This window comes from Buteo buteo, chromosome 3 (assembly GCF_964188355.1).
Source record: "Buteo buteo chromosome 3, bButBut1.hap1.1, whole genome shotgun sequence".
In the NCBI taxonomy this organism is placed as follows: Eukaryota; Metazoa; Chordata; class Aves; order Accipitriformes; family Accipitridae; genus Buteo; species Buteo buteo.
The window spans coordinates 78,532,015-78,549,034 of NC_134173.1; the positions used below are offsets into that span (position 1 = coordinate 78,532,015).

Consider the following 17,020-nt stretch of genomic DNA (forward strand, 5'->3'; position numbering starts at 1 on the left):
CCCTTCCAACCTCAACCTTTCTGTGTTTCTGCTGGACCTGCCTCCGTGACACAAATTGCCTTTTTGAGTGAACTGCTGTATTTGGAAATCTGCATCCCTCACTCACTGTCCTGCTACCTACTCTTTTGCAGTTTTGCAGACATTGGCTTTCCAGAAACTTACCCTGCTCTCTTAGTTTAGCTGGAAGTTCTGTGCTAGTGTTCCTAGGCAGTGAGATACCTGCCTCATGCTGATCAAGGCCGTGTGTGAAGGCAGTGGTGGCTGGCTCCATTCACTCTTGCAGAACAGGAGGCGGCTGATGCAGCCAGTTCTGGAGTTGGACAGTCAGAGTTCCTCACATAATGAATGAGGAAGGGGTACAGGGGACTGTCAGACTTTTTTCTCTACTCAGGAGTTAGGCATCCCCCTCTTAATTTTGGCCAGCGCCACCTCTAGTGCCACCCATCTGCATTGCTGGGGAGCTGTCATGACATGTTGAGGCTATGAGGACAGAAGCTCATTTCTTAATCAGGTGGGTATTTCCTCCTTCCTGGGCTTACTCCGCTTTCCCATGTAAGAGCGACCAAAGCTGGAGCCGTGGGCTAACCTGGCTTGTAAATTAAGTGCAGGCAAAACACTTCATGTATGTATACTGAACTCCATGGGATCGGGGACTTTTGTGCTTTTGCGTCTCACTCAGGGAGAACCTCTGCAAAGTATGGTGTCGGGCACCCTTGCATTATCAGTAAGAAATGTGTCCTAGATCAGTGGGCCTCGGCATCAGTATGTGAGGCTCAGGACTTTCTCAATACACAGATATTTCAGTTCCTCAGCAGATGCCAAAGGTGAGTCTACCAAATGGAGCCTGTATGTGCTGCTACCAGTGTTTCTTGTTTTCATAAACTGGCTGAGCCTGTTATTGTTTCTCTGGATAACCTCAAATAAAACCACAGTGTGCTGTTTGGAAATGTTCCTTAAGTAGGACTGACCTAACCATTGAAGATGAGTGCTGTGTGGTCAGGATGGCTCTCTGCTTGGCTGGTTGTAATATTTCAATTTGAAGCTGACATTTCTTTCCCTTTGCAATGATGATAGTTTTGACTGTCATAGCAGTGATTCTGCTCTATTAACCTAATATTTTTCTTTTATAAAATTACACCCAAGGCAGTGGTCTGAATCAAGAGGTTCATTAATAATTGCACTGGGGTTTCATCCTTTCTCATTTCTGCATATATCATCGTATTTCAGTATTGAAGTAGGTCTTCCAAAGTTGCTGAGGCATCAGTCGTTGTTAAGGCAGAAGTAAAGTCTTTCCAGTTTAATTGTGGGTATCTGGACCTAGCTGACAAGCAAGTGTCATGTACTCTCACAGGAGTAGAATAAATAGTTCAGGGTGGTCCATTAGCTTACCTGGAGTTTCTTGGGAACCCAACCATTTATAGCGGCTAGCTGTGTAACTCACGTAAGCGTAGCTTCCAAGTGACTGGTGTGGTTTGATTGTGAAAGGTTTGTCACAGTCGGGGGTCTCCTAAAGTTTTGATGGTTCTCTTCCTTTGTTTATATTGGTTGCACACTTCAATGTTTGCCTGGCAACAGCAAAAAGGGACATTTGAGGCTTTTTATTTGGTTATGCAAATGGACCTGTGAGTTTGATTTCGTGTTGCATGTACTATTGTTGGCAACATTCTTTGTGTATCGTACGTGGCCACCTCCTCTCCGCTCTTCCCATTGGATGATGTGCTAAAGGTGCTCGGCTTCCATCCTTGCTCCGTGTATTCAGAGTTCAGCTCCTCGCAGGGTCTAGCAGGGTGCCTTGGCATCGTGGAGGGCCAACAGCATACTGGACCTACTGACAGGAGCGCACCCAGAGACTGGGGGAGTGATTATTGCCCTCTAATCAGCACTCCACAGACCACACCTTGATACCACATCCATTGTGGGGCCCACAGTACGAGAACAGCGTTGCCAAACTGGTGTGAGTTCAGGAGGGGGTCCGTAGGGTGGCTGGGGACCGAAGCGCTTGCCCTGAGAGGACGGGCCGCAGGAACGGGACTTCTTCAGCCTGGAGAAGACACGGCTTCAGAGTGACTTCATAGCAGCGTGCCGGTGTGTGCAGGAAGGTTATCAAGGAGACGAGGGCCGGCGGTGCATGGGGGAGGACGAGAAGCACAGGGCGGCGTTGAACGAGGTGGTTCCCTCTGGGTACAAGGAAGCTTTTTTCACTGCGAGGATAAGTAACTGGCGGGCCCAGGGGCCCAGAGGATTTTTGGATCCTCCATCGCTGGAGGTTTTGAAAGACTTGACTAGACAAAGGCCTGAGCAACCTGGTCTGACTTCATGGCTGACCCTGCTTTGAGCAAGAGGTGGGACTAGAGATCTCCTGAGGCTCCTTCCAACCTGAATTATTTCATGACTCTGTGATAAAGGTCTGTGATATACAAAGGATTAGAAGGATATTACTTCATTGTCCCTTTTGACTGAAAAATCCATGGATATAGGTGGCTTTTTTTTTTTTTTTGAAGAGATTGAAGTAATTGAATTTTGGTTTAGAAATTATAGATAGCTCTTGAATGACTTCTCATACATTTGCTTTCGTCTTTAGAGGGGCTGCGGAATGAGGATGTTGCATCTGAAAACATTCTGCAGAGCCTGTATTCCATGTTTTTCTGTCTTTTTTGCATGTTATAATTTTGTGGAGTATTTCTTATCTTTTGGCTTGTAGTGCTTTACAGGCTCTTTATACCTTTCACTAATTTTCAGCCAATCAGTACATTAATGAGAGCAATGGCCTATGTATTTTCAATCTATTATGTTGCAGTTGCTGTGCTCTGGATATTGTAAGAGTTTATGCCCCCTGAATCTTATTTGCAAGACAATTTTATAGTTGTTTTCCATCTTAGCCATCCTGTAACCATTCGCACACTTCAACAGTAGAATATGTTTGTAGTATATTCTAATTTACAAAGGTTTTCTCACCCCTAGCTACCCAATGATGCTGTTAATATACTAATACGCCCCCTGATCTTTGTCTTGAGCCTTTTTTTTTAATTTGTGATAACTTCCATCATACTCTGAGCTGGCCAAATTCCTGTGTGCTGGAGTCCTTTTGTGTTAATCCATGTTTGCTCTGTGTGGTCTTTAGGCTTCTGGTATGCCAGGAAACAGTGTAAAATTGCTGCTTGTTTTTTTCTTCAAACTTCTATTTTTGATCTTGTATCAGTCTAGTTTGGACACTGAAAGATCTAGGTCATGCAGATTTGGTGTTTTGTTTTGTTTTTTTTTTTTAATATTCAGAAAATCTTGAAGTTGTGTATGTTTCATCTTCATAGAGACATTTGGTGTAGTGCTAAATTTGTGATATTTTTTTTTTCGCCAGCTGTATGAAACAGAGTTAACATTGATTAGAAAAAGGGATAATTGCCAGCCTCCAAAGAAATATTTGCTTAAGTTTTCACTCTTAGTTCCAGTAACAATTTTAAAATTAATTTGTTCTCCATTTCCAGTGTCACAAATTAATCTCTTGTGCAGTCTTGCTTTGTAAATTTGACTGTTGGACTTAAAAGTTGAAGTACCCAGTTCACAAAATACTGAGCTGAAAATTATATGCGTCGGGCGTGTTAGATACAGTGTTTGCAGTCTTATCAGTTCTTGATTACATCATGTTTCCATATTTTACATCATATTAGCTGTAGTTCCAATAGACATAAGAGCAAAGTTTGACTGCTTGCTAGTTTTCTGAAAGGTTTGCTAGCATAATTGGGAAGCACATATGTTCTGTGCTTTTAAGTGCTAACTCCTGAAGATGGTCCCACCTCTGAACAGCAGCTGAACAACCAGCGTCTTGTTTATTTGCTTCAGCAGTGCTGGTCTACCTTTGCATTTCTATGATGCAACAGTGGTTAAGTTTACTAGACTGGTTATGGAAGCATCAGTATGCTCCGTTGGCAAAACTGTTTGTGCAACTATAGTAAAGACATTCATGAGCAAAGCAGTCAAGGGAAAATACAGACTTGCTGGTGTAACTGTGCTTCAGCTAGCAGTATTTAATTGACACAATCCTGTTGGTAAGGGGTTAATGATGAGTGAGTGGCTGGTACCTAACAATTAACAAGAAGGTTTTGCTAGTCAGAGTGGACATGGTGGCTTACTTGGATTCTGCTTAACGTTCCTTTTTTTTTCTTTTTTTTTTTCCCCAAATATAAAATCTTAATTCTTGCATGGGAGTACTGTAGTTCTGCATTTGTTTTCTGTGAAGTCCACTGATGACTTTTTACTAGTTTGAATTTTTGTCACATCAAAATATTTTATTAAAGTCCAGTTTAACTGAATCTTAAGAAGTGGGTTGTACTACTCTTGCTGCCTTGCGGTTTGCTGAATGGAAAATTGTGTACAGATCTGATAATAGTCTGTCAGCACTGTGAGGTTTTGGTTTTGGAGGTTTTGTTTTACCTTTTTTTTTTTTTTTTTTTTTTTTTTAGAAAAAGCTGGGGGAGAAAAAAATGCTGTTTAACTGATATAAAAAAATAGCACACAAAGCAAGGTATTTTGGAACGTTATATTTAGTAGATGTCTCCATGAAGCAAAGTTAATTGGATGCATTGGGAAGCATTGTGAAATTGTCATGACAGCCTAATTCTGAGGCTTGGTCTGCTCTTGGCTTCACAGGCATGTCTGTGTGCATGTAGATTCTGATTATTTTCAGTAAGGTAGTTACGCTTGTAAAAGGCCTGTTACTCAGTTTGTTCTGTTAAATTGCAATAAACTGTATGGATACAACTGCTGTGCCAAAGAAGTGTTATGTTGTTTTGATTTTGATGACCTAGCTAAGAAAGTAAAACTTAACTGTAGGTAAAACCAAAGTCAATGTTCACAGCTACCAGTTTGCCCCACAGATAGTTAGCTCCTAAATCTCTATTGTGTCAATAAATGCTTCCCATATATGTTGCACTGCAACATATAGCATGATTTTATTCTAGTTTATTCTAGTTTGTTTTTTAAGTGTGCACATCTATTTTGAGACTGCCTGAAATCTGTAGGCAGAAGTGCTAAAAGTTTGGACTTTAGATGTTCTGTTCCTGTTGTTATTTTCCAGCTTGTAGACTCTAGCAGGTCAACACAATGTCTTGCCTGGAATTTCCTTGCATTCTAAAATTAGGAGAAGGATCTAGGAAACAATAGCAAATCAAGTCGCTAAACCTCCTGCTCTGGCTTGAACCTTTGTTGTCATTTAGACTTTCACCTACTTCCTTTCTTACTACACTGATTTGCATTAGATAAACTGAATTAAAAAGAACTTATGCTGTTCAGTGTCAAGAGGACTTTTTTTTTTTTCCTTCTTTTTTTTACTTATTATGGTCTCCTGTACTACTTTAGGACCTCGGGAGTATGAATTTCATATCACTGCTGTTCGTCCCAGAACACTTCTCCCTTTCAGTATGGGGAGTGATGTGGAAGCACGATAACCTCCATGTAGCAAAGGCCATGTTGTGTTTTGCAGTCCCTCAAACGTGCACTTGCACCCAGCAGAGCTTCCTGACTAAGCCATCTCTATGGGAAACTGCAGAGGTTTTGATCTACAGCTGAGAAACTTCTCAAGTTACATTTTTAGACCTCATCTTCATCCCTTCTAGTGGGGCAAGCTGCTCTCTTTATGGTCTGTGTATCTTTTCACGGTTATGTTGTGTATCACCTTTTCTTTCCCTACACCTCCCTTGTCTGGTCTGTATCGTCGTTCTTTGCGATGTTATGGGTGATAGTTGTGGGCGTCCCATGACCCTGAACTTGAACAAATCTCAATAACCCCACAACCATGCCTGGGGAGGTACATTTCAGCAACCTTTTATGCAGATGGATTACCAGAAAAGCAACTGAGAAAGAAGGTTCAGACCTCAAATTCTTGTTTGGTCCTTCTCAGTGTGGTCTGTGTAAGCATCCCTGACTCTCTGGACATGTTTTCTGATCTGTGAGTAATCCTGTGATTACATCTTCTATTGCTTACTGTAACTTCCTCTCTGCCTCTGGCATAGGACAGACAGGATGATTACATGGATTAGAAGTGGCTTCTGTGTGTCACTTTGTAGACCTGAGCTTGTTCCTAGCTTCATCGCTACTTTCTTTTGCATCATGGGTTATTAGCTGCTTAAGGTTTGGCCATCTAAAACTCATAAAGTGTTAGAGGTGACTTAGAGCACTTGTCTGTGCTGTGGCAGAACCCAAGCACGCAATCGGCAACACAGTGTTACTATGTGTGTGTGCAACAGTCTCTGCCTTTATCTATTTGTGGATTATGGGTAAACTTCTTAAAACTGTCTCATTTTCTGCAGTGGCCCAATATTGTCTGTTTGTTATTCCCAGGCACCCTGAAATGATCCAGGAAATGCAGCAAACACCACAGCCTTGGTTTCCATCCTGTCTAGTATCCTATGTCTGACAATACTTAGAAGCATCTGCAAGATTTGTTCAGTTGATAATTATAGTATGTTGTGTTTAGTAAACTTACTGAGAGGATGTTGGTGTCTAGAAAGAATATGATTGATGAATCTTGTAATTTACCATTTATATCTAATATAATAATTGCCTTCTGAGAATAAGGATAGGTGTGAAGAAAAGTTGGATGTTGTTAGACTACGAGACCTCTAGAGGTCCCTTCCAGTCAATACTTCTATGACTGTGGTGTTTCTAGAAAGGAATTTTCTTTCCTTCTCTAATTCTTTGTTACTTGGGCCCTACAGATAGTTTGCCTGCTCCTTTTCTTTTCTGGTACAAGTGGCACAAACACTTTCCCTGTTGTTGTAGGCACCTGTCACTGATGTTCTGACAAAACGTACTGTATGGCAGATGGGTGTTACAGCAGGGACAGGACTTTGGTCTGGAAGTCCCCTTATGTTTCTCCTTTGTCGGCTTCTGTGGACCAGACTCATAAACACTGTAGTGTCTGTGGGCAAGCTGCTTTATAGTGACTTCCTCATGATGATAGTATTTGAATGGCTAAGATGAACTGTTATCTTAGGAAACAAGGAACATCCATTTTGTATCCTACAAGGGAGGGAGAAGAGCAGTGGGATAATAGAGAAGTTAAATGAATCGTCAAGGTAACTCATTAAATGCCTTTCTTCTTTCACCCTCGTCTCTTGTAGACCTTAATTGGGGTTCTAATCTGTGCAGCAACCGCACTCTGAGGACCTCACCAGGACAGAGGTTATGAGAGAAGGCAGTTGTCTTCTCCAGGGATGGATGCTCAGGTTTGCCCTGAGGTGAGAAGACAGGTTTCCCACAGAACTTCTGCTGACCCAGTTTTGTTCTCTCCTGTCATAGCCATTCTTTAGGCTTCTGAACCTGCGCAAGCTGGGTCTGAGTGACAATGAAATCCAGAGACTTCCCCCTGAGGTTGCCAACTTCATGCAACTGGTGGAACTGGACATCTCCCGTAACGGTAAGGTCAAAGCTCAATGGGGAGTGGGTGCCCCACAGCCCTGCTTCTCTCAGTGTAGCAGTACTACCTTGTGCACTCATGTTCTAGAAGAGGCAGTACCCTTTCAGAGTCCTGCAGAGTGCTCTCGTGGGTCCAGAGCTAAGAAAATATGTTTGTCTTACTGTGTCTTAGGCTGTCACCAGTACCTGGTGTCCCATTTTCCACATGATAGGCTCTTCTCAAGCCTCTTTTTTTCTTTCATGTATTTTTTTCCAGACATTCCAGAAATTCCTGAGAGCATCAAATTCTGCAAATCCTTGGAAATCGCAGACTTCAGTGGGAATCCTCTCTCCAGGTAGGAAGGCATATGCAACCCTTTTGTCCAGCTGAGTATGAGAGTTGAAGTTCCTCATTCTCCCTAGCTTTCTCTGGTCTTCACCTTGTAATTGTCTTCCCTTGAAGTCAAGGCCTAGGATCACCCTGCCTTTGCCATGATGTCTGCTCTCCTGACAGGTGGAACGCTCCGCATAGGGAAGAGCTGGTGTGTGCTCCCTCTTCTGCAGAGCCTATGGCTTGGATTGATGAGCCTTTAGTCATACTGTTGCCACAGGTGTGAATGGTGAGGACTTTTGTCCTCTTGGAATAAGTTTGTTACTCCTTCCCCAGCCCTTCACCCTGGTGCACAAACCAGAATGGATGTGGACTCATTGTACTACAGAGGAATAGAGAAAGGCCTGCATGGTATCTTCTGCTCTCTGTTAGTCAGTCCTTTTTGCTCTCTTTCTTATTTATAACTTAGGATGGCTGTCCTTTGAACTCTGTGTTTGGCCAGTTTCCCTGGCATCCCAGTGCTCAGAGCTATGTCCAAGAACAGGGCTTTCTGCCTTGTCTCTTCAGTCTTCTGTCTCTACAGCTCTTAATCCCTAATGTTTTGGGAATTTAAGTGTGACTCCTCTGCCTTGGTGAACCGTGCTTTCAGGCAGTGGTGTCTTGATGCATTGTCTGCCAGGGTCCCTGTAGATGCCAGTCTGACTCCAGATGCCTCCTGCCCTTTGTGCTTCTGGGCAAGCACTGCGCAAGTCACCCTTTAAATAGATTTAACTCTCTGCTTCCCTCTTGTGGTGCCAGACACTGCCAGAATGGGGCAAGCTTTCCAACTGGTGACAATCCCTGGGTCACAGGAATGACCACCACTTCTACGCTAGAAGTTATTTGTCAGAGTCTTTTTGCGTCCCAGAGTTGTAAGACGTGTGTTGTGAGCAATGGGGCATGGAAGCTCCAGGAACTGCCTGTGAACAGCAAAGCATTTCTCGTTTTCACAGTCTTTCCCTGTTCTATTGCACCTTAGAGCTGTTATGATGATACTGCTTCGTCCTGGGGAATACTGCCATGTCATCTGCAGAAATATCCTTAGATGGGCATTTGGATTACTTGGTAGTCTTCCCTGCTTGCAAGTTTGAATGATCACATGGCATAATTTAGTCTGGGATTCGTATTTGAATACTGCAGAGCCAAGTTTGCACACTTGGACATGTAGTGACTTTGGTGCAAGGGGGTATTGTTGTCTTGGAAATGGGGCATATCCTGGATCAGGAGCCAGGGTCAGAGTTGGTTGCTGCTCTTCTACTTTCCACATGTTGATACCAACTGGGATAAGACTGGCTTTTGGGGGTTTTAAGTGAGGAATTTAGGGCTTGTTTTGTGCACAGAATTAATGGTGTTTTGTTCTGTCATGTTTTCACAGGCTTCCAGAGGGCTTCACACAGCTTCGGAGCCTTGGCCATTTGGCCCTGAATGATGTGTCCCTGCAGAGCCTCCCCAATGACATTGGCAAGTGAGTATGCCCCCATTCCTCATAATGGGGAGGAAGGGTAGGGTGGGGACACCATGCTGTTTGGGTGGTGACACTAGCAGGACTTTGAGGGAAAGAGCATGCCATCCCAGTTATAGCTTGCCACTGTACTGAACATATTGTGTAAGGACCTCTAAGCATTATTCTTGTTAAAAGACAAGCTTTCTAAAACGGTTCCTTTCCTGGTCTCAGCTGCTTCTCCTCCTCTGTGGTCTGTGGGACAGGCAAGGAGTGCATCCAGGCTTCCCAAATCCTCTATCTTTCCTTATTTTATGAGTGCCCATTTGCCCCTTTCCAAACAGGTGTGGTCTGTCCAATGATGTTGAAATGATTTATGCTGCTAGCAAATGGCCAAGGCAAAGCCCATGGGCTGCAGTGCCCCCGCTATGGGATTTGGCTTTCTACACATGAGGGATGTTATCTTTTCGGACAAACAGTCCTGTATGTGATACCATGTTTCCTTGTCCTGAGTTTGGGCACAGTGTTGTTTCCCCATGATATTGCAATAAGCAGTCACCTTCATAAGAAGTCATTTAAGATCCTCTTTGTTTTTTGTTTTCCCCTGTCATCTCCATTCATGTGTACACACATACTCATGTATATGCATTCGTGCAGGTCATGAGGGGTGGTTCCATGGGAAGGGATATGAGCATCTCCTTGTATCCCTGAAGCCCCATTCAGTGAATCTGTCTTTATTGCTCCCTTTTATCTTGCAGTTTAGCAAACCTGGTGACTTTGGAGCTACGTGAGAACCTTCTAAAGTCTCTCCCCACGTGAGTGTCTGTTTGTTGGCTTCAAGGAGTCTCCTGCCTGATCATTCTTACTGATTCTTCAGGGACTTGCTGTTTCTGTAGTACAGGCTCTAGCACTTTGCTTGGGAGGGCTCAAGGCTTTTGCATAAATTAGCTGCATCTTGCTGGATTTCTGTAAATTGGGGTGAGGAGGGAGAGAGATGGTACAGGGCTTAGAAGGATGTTCAGTCTGCACTCAGCCTCTGTGTCAGTATTGATTTGAAATAGACAGGGTTCCACAAGAAAGCTGCTGGAAGTGGTGAGAACCATTTTTCCTGGAGAGGTGGAGCAGATGACGGATGCCTCTGGAAAAAGAGAGTAGAATGTACTGATGTGGGTGTAGGAAGAACTCTGTATACAGTGACGTTCGTAATTTGAAGAGCAGCAGAATACGGCTGAAGTTACATTTTGCTTCTCACATTTCTTTTTTCTTGGGTACCCCGTCTGGTTGTTCTGGTTGAGCAGTTTGTGGGAATGGGTGGGATAACTGGCTTTCCTGCAGCAGACAAAAAATAAGCCAGCAAGAGAGAAGAGGTAAGTCTTGTTAAAAGTTTCAGAGAGTTAGAGACAGAGATGAATTCCTGGTAGAGGATCTGGTTGGTACAGCTGATGCTATCAGGTAGATAGGATGTGGAGAGCTAATGAGTCTGTATGTTAATCTCTGGTTTGAAGCCCATAAGAGTTGTTTATTGAGTTTTCTAACCTACATTAGTGCTGTCAGCTTTTTTTTCTGCCTGCTTATCCATCCAACTGATGATTTCCCCAGTCTTCCTTGAATATATGTTGGAAGGGATTCTACCTGACTTCTTTTTGAATAGCAGTGTGTTTTGGGGCCACACAAACTCCTCAGTGAATGTGTGAAGCATGCAACTATTGTCACCTTCCCCAGTGCCCTCTTTACTATTCATGGCAAGTATTCAATTTGGCTACCTGTACTTACCCCCGTTGCTCCTGTGCTTTATTTAAAAAGGAGGGCAAAGGAGCATCTGATGATACAGTGTTCAAACAAGGCTTTGAGACTCTAAGCAGCTAGGGCTTTAGTCTTGCTTCTTCTGCGATGGCCATGCCTCCCTCACTGTGAGATGTTGCTTTGACTCAGGCATATGCTCTTCCTGATGGTTACTTTCCTCTGGGACCTGCAACTCCAGGCTTTATATGACATCAGTTATATCTGCTTGTAGAATTCATGTGTCAACTTTGACCCAGAGGACAAGACACTTCCAAAAAGGAGCTGAAAGAGTCTGCACTGCGCAGTTCCCAGGCTTCACATCTGGTGATTACACAATGTAGAAGCATAGTTCAAATTAACACTGTCATCTTGTCTCTGATGCCAAAGTCACTGGATCTTTTCTGCACAGAATTTATCAGCATTAACACCCTGTCACAGAAAGGCGATATTAAGAGACCAGCTGAGGTGGCCCCACATGGAATATAGCCACAAGGGAGAACCTGAGAGCCAAAGCTTCTTATGCCAGGTTGAGAACAGGCAAGCAGGAGAAGTTTGGGTCCTGGTGTTGGGACCCACTGCTCTCTGTTCCATGTGTTCTTTGTGTTCATACAGACAGCTACCACCACTGTGATACACCATATAAACGAAGAGGTGCGATAGCTACATCCAATGTTGGGCTTTCAAACTGCAATGAAGAATTGTCCCAATGGCTTTTCACCACCTAGGAACCAGCAAGTATCTGCAGTTTGAGAATTCAGTCTGTGACCAAACTCATATGGTTTCTGGGGAGATATCTCATGCCTAGTGCTCCCTTGTTTCCCTATGTTAGATTTGTATGCCATCCAGCAAGATACTTGTAGTATGCTATGAATTTGGGCTTTTTTCCTCTGAAAGATAAGTCCAGGCTTGATAATCATTCTGCAGTACAATTCCAGCTTCTTTTTCATCTTTCCCTAATTCCCTAGATTCTACTTTTGGATGATTTCCAAAAGTAGAAGAGGATCTTGAAGGCCAAGGCAATTTCACCAGATATGCCAGTCAAATATGAGATCGAAATCAATAGCTAAAGAAATTTCAGTGGTACTGTCAGGTACTTTACCCAGGTCTGAAGTTCTTGTACTTAGTCTGGTTGCAAATTGTGCCCAAGAACGGCTCTAAACAAGTCCAAGTAATTTTGTCAAAGAGTAGCATGACTTATCAAAATGGATAATGCTTTCATTTTTTCAAGGTTACTGAACCCAGTAGGTAGATGGGCTTCAATACTGTGAATTTGTGACTGCATAATGCATCAGTGTCCTTTTGATTTTTGTTGTTGTTGAGCTCCTTAAAAGATCCAGCTTGCAATGACCTTTAGTTGTCAAAATTTAATTTAATTGGTTAGTCTTCTGTTGTCAACTGAGTTCTGAAACAGTTCATCTTGTACAGCTGATTATCACTCCTCATCTCTCCCATGCAGATGGGATGCAGCTTGCCAATAATTTGGGAAGGCTAGGTCTTGTTGATGTATTCTAATGGAATAGCGGAGAGTGATCTATACTGAGGCATTTTGCAAGACTTCATATATCAACATGGATTCCACAGCTCACTTGTCCCTATTTTGGGAATTCAAACCATGAAGGTGTGAAGGGACGGTCAAGGCTGCTTCATCCTTCAGAGAAGTCAAAGAGCAAATGTACACTCATAATGAGAGACTGCTATACAACAGAATCCTTTTGATGATCCTGTTGATAAACCTTTGCTTGAGTTAATACAGTATCTCAAAATCCACTACTGCCTAAGGTAAAAACTTGGTTTTCCTGTGTAGCCCAAATATTTTTATAGCCCGGCCCAGTTAAGACAGAACTCTTTTGTTGCTTTCTCACAGATTTGCAGCTCCCAACTTCCTTAGTTTGGATAGCGTTAAGATGTATAGCTCTATTTCCAGAGAAATATAGTGATTTCTATATTAGGACAATTTCTTATGAAGAGAATAAAAAGAACTGAAGACCCTCCCTACTGGGGAAGTGGTCAGGGCTGAGATGGCAGTTCTGCCCTAGTGTAAAGTGAGAGACAGCAACCCCTGTTTGGGGTAGTGGGAGTTGGAGTTGATGGAGTAGGACTGAGAGCTGAGGGCACATGAACACCTGGGCTATGTCAGAAGAACTGAATTCTGGTTTTGTGGGGCTGTAGACTGCAGGCTTTTATATCACCAGGTCATAATGTGTTTGGATACTCGGGGCGCATCCTTGGACCACCAGTGTTGACAGGCTTTGGTTCCCATGAAAGCTTCTTGCAGTATCTTGCCTAGTGAGCTTCTTGTCTGTATGTCTTGACCTCTTCTGAGACATCATGCCAGTGTTGTCTTTCCCTTTCTTTTACGCAGCATGGGCATCCCATTCAGGGAAACTGAGGCTGTTGAATTTGTCATTCCTGCCTCTCCCTGCAGCTATGCTTCCCTTGCTCCCCAAATATGTATTGTCCTCTGCTGACTCTCTTCTGTTATCTGTTAGTCTGTGCCCAGGTCCCCATCCTTGCTACAAAAATGGGCAGCAATGTTAAGGTGTGGCTTGTCATCTGTCATGTTTTTGCTCAAAGAGTATTTTACGGTGGGAGGGGGAGAAGGTAAATTGGTGACAGCGTGGAAACTGGCCACTTTGGGAGTGCTGGTGCTACTGAACCCAATTGCCCGGTGCAGGTGGTCTGGCTTGGGGAAAGGTACCCGCTCCCCTAAACCGTTTGGCTCAGAGGGACTACGAAAAAGATCAGAATTGCCCCACCTGTTTCAGGAGTTATTAAAAACTATGTAATTTGTGAGATGTGTGTCCCAGATGCTAACCTTCTATTCCTTCTTTCTTTTTTTTTTTTTCCTCTCTTCCCCTCTCTACTCCTTGTATCTTGCAGTTCACTGTCCTTCCTTGTCAAGTTAGAACAGTTGGATCTTGGTGGCAATGACCTGGAAGTACTGGTAGGTGAGGGGTGGTGGGGAGGGATTATGGGTGGTTGGTAGGGGCAGAACCCTGTACCTCTGTGGGAGCAAGTGGTTTTTCATCTGAAATGCAAAGAAATAGACCCACAGGTTGTTTGAGAAGATTCTGATCTGCCCACCATGGCCTAGTCATTGTTCCCAGAATAATGTTCTCTTCATGTGTTGGCTCTTGTCTTGCTTCCTGTTGTCCTCATTGTTGAAAGAGCTTCCTCTGCTCTTTCCAAGCACTTTTGCTCTGGGATGTTAATTCTTGCTATCTAGCTGCCTAAGGATCTTCCTTTCCAGTGAGACTCTTCCTTTCCCTTCTGTGTTGCACTGCCCCCAGCTGTTGTTTTTCACTTCTGCTAGGCCAACTTTCTGCCTTTCTCCTTTGTGATTTGATTTGTCTACTGCAAAGTGCAGGACCATTCCATGTTGTTCCTGGCAGTGAACTCAGCCAAACATGGGGTGTGTTCCCTCTGGACTGGGGTGCATCCATGGAGGGCTCTGAGTGTAAGTATGCTGAAAGCCAGTGCACAGTCTCGAAATCCAGCTTGTCTTGACATTCAGGGACCTCTGGTGATATTCTTTAATTTTGCAGCTATGGATTAAGCTGTTACTGAATCCTGCTCTTAATGTTCTGGAATGCTTTTTGGCAGAAAGCCATCTAAACTGGGAGGCAAAGGAGTTCGTGCAGTTTGCTACGCACAAGGCTGCAGCTTACTTGTGAGAACAGTTGTCTGACACGTGAACCACACTCCAGTGTTGCATTAACTCCAAACCCAAATGCTAATCAGCATGTGTGGTGTTTGTGGAGTGATGCTATGAATGTATGTATACCATTGCTGATGGTGCTGCTATATCATGTTGAGTTGGCCAGTGTTATCCAAATGTTTGTTTTCATGTCTGAGAGGAGGAAGAGGAGAAAGAAATTCTGGCCTTACGGAAGAAATGAGTCTAAAACCCTGTTTAGTTCTTGTCTTGCCTGCTACCAGACAGTCCTTGCTGTTGTCCCATGTTTCCTGTTGGGACCTTCTGCAGCCAGTATGCCACCCCAGACATTTCCAAACATATGTGCTGCTATATTGAGGCACACCAACATGTTAGCTTCATAAACCATTTGGTGAATGGTTCTAGGAGGTGTGAAAGCAATAACAATGTCTAGCTTTGCAGAGGTGTGGTGTGATTTGTAGCATCCTAGAGCAGCTTCTCCCCTGTGGAAGGGAGTGATGCTATTACTGTCCTGCTCTGTTACAGCCAGATACTCTGGGAGCGCTACCAAACCTCCGTGAGCTATGGTTAGACCGGAACCAGCTCTCAGCCCTGCCTCCAGTGAGTACCTGTTCAGGGCCATTGATTCACCACTTTGCTCCCTTCCTCAGCTGCTCCCTCGAGCCATAGCATCTCCTTTCTGATTCTAGGAGCTGGGCAATCTCCGCCGCTTGGTCTGTCTGGATGTGTCAGAGAACAAACTGGAGCAGTTGCCCAATGAGGTCAGTGGGCTAGTAGCACTGACAGACTTGCTCCTGTCACAGAACCTGTTGGAATGCATTCCGGATGGGATTGGTGAGTATTGCAGGATGGGGAGCAGTGCAGGACTTCACTGCCTTGGCAGTGCTCCTGGCAGGGGGGCTTCAAGCAAGAGTGTATGTAACAAGGTATTAGGGCTTGATGGACATAGTCGCAATAGTTGAGTGCAGAAGTAGTAGATGATACTGGTGAGCAGAACTCTAGGGGATGAGTTCAGGTTCTTGATCTGCATAATGCCCAGGTGAAACCTGTGAACAAGCCTGGTGGGGAAGAAAGGTAGTGCCTGTATTGTTAGGTTACATAATCCCTGATGGGAGGCGAGATGAACGTAGACCAGCATCATTTTCTCTGCGGCATAGTTCACACCTAGCTTGTTGCCCTGGCCAGGTCAGCTGAAGCAGCTCTCAATCCTCAAGGTGGACCAGAATCGGCTGACAGAGGTGACAGAGTCAATTGGGGACTGCGAAAATCTGTCAGAACTCATCTTGACAGAGAACATGCTGACAGTAAGTACACTAGCAGCCATGCTGCCTCTCCTGTGCTGTTCAGTTTAGCCACATGCTAGGGATCTTTTCCCATCTTCTGGCCTCTGAGCCATATTCCTGAGCATGCTCCAGCTGCTCTCCCTTCAGCTGCTTTGATGCACAGGGTTTCACCTAGCTCACAGGCTCTTGAGAAGACCCTGGTGGAAGCTGCTTTCTCTTACTGTTTTTTTTTTTTTTCTCTGAAAAATTCTCTAGGATAGCTAGGATGCTGGCTCTAGGATAGCCAGTCCTGAAGCCCATCCAATCTGATGGGAGCAGGACTACATCAAAAGCTGCGTTTGGCAAGGGGCCGTGGAGTAGTGTAATTTAAAATGGCCCTGCTCCAAACTGCTCATGATTTGATCATTAAAACCCAAGCATTGGGAATGGACAGAAGAACAGGAAAAAACTTGACCAGTGGTGTTCTGAGTGTGCTGTGCTGAGGTGAGGAGTTGGCATGTAGCAGTCTGTAAGCCTGAGGAAAAATCTGTCCCAAAGTTGTAGTGAGAACTTTATTAACAATGTGTATGTTAGGTCAGAATGCAGGGTTTTTTCCCCAGATAGAGGGCTTTATGCCTTTATACCTTTATTCTACTGCTCTTCTCTTTTGCAACTACTGATTCATCTGCTTCCTAGGCCTTACCAAAGTCCCTTGGCAAGCTGGCCAAGCTGACAAACCTGAATGTGGATCGGAACCGGCTAACATCCCTTCCAGCTGAGATTGGAGGCTGTGCCAATCTGAACGTGTTGTCCTTGCGAGACAATCGCCTGGCCCTCCTGCCACCAGAGCTTGCCAACACCACTGAGCTTCACGTCCTGGATGTGGCCGGGAACAGGTCAGCAGCAGGAAGGGTAAACAGGCTTGTAGGCATGTTCCGGAGGAGGCTGCTGTGAAGGAGCAGCATGGACTGGGCCCTGGTGTCTTTTGGGAGACACTGGATCTGTGCTCATCCCAGGATCCGCTGTTTGGAAAAGCCCAGACTGGCTGCTTAGGGCTCTGGAAAGAGGGCATGTCTCTATCAAGCTTTGCCCGTTAAGCC

At 44.3% G+C, this 17,020-nt stretch overlaps 1 protein-coding gene across 50 annotated transcripts in view; it reads left to right on the forward strand.

The window, feature by feature from the left end:
• The window catches only part of SCRIB (scribble planar cell polarity protein), a 116,294-nt gene that overhangs the window by 13,831 nt on the left and 85,443 nt on the right, over positions 1-17,020 (forward strand). For 48 of the 50 annotated variants that reach the window (XM_075024215.1, XM_075024198.1, XM_075024213.1 and 45 more), the window contains exons 2-10: positions 7,294-7,411; positions 7,667-7,745; positions 9,135-9,224; positions 9,959-10,015; positions 13,863-13,926; positions 15,184-15,258; positions 15,348-15,492; positions 15,844-15,962; positions 16,617-16,816. In XM_075024215.1, the coding sequence (XP_074880316.1) occupies positions 7,294-7,411; positions 7,667-7,745; positions 9,135-9,224; positions 9,959-10,015; positions 13,863-13,926; positions 15,184-15,258; positions 15,348-15,492; positions 15,844-15,962; positions 16,617-16,816 (947 nt within the window). Of the gene's footprint in view, positions 1-7,293; positions 7,412-7,666; positions 7,746-9,134; positions 9,225-9,958; positions 10,016-13,862; positions 13,927-13,970; positions 14,440-15,183; positions 15,259-15,347; positions 15,493-15,843; positions 15,963-16,616; positions 16,817-17,020 lie in introns of those variants that run through there. The other 2 variants (XM_075024223.1, XM_075024247.1) reach the window with 2 other exon arrangements.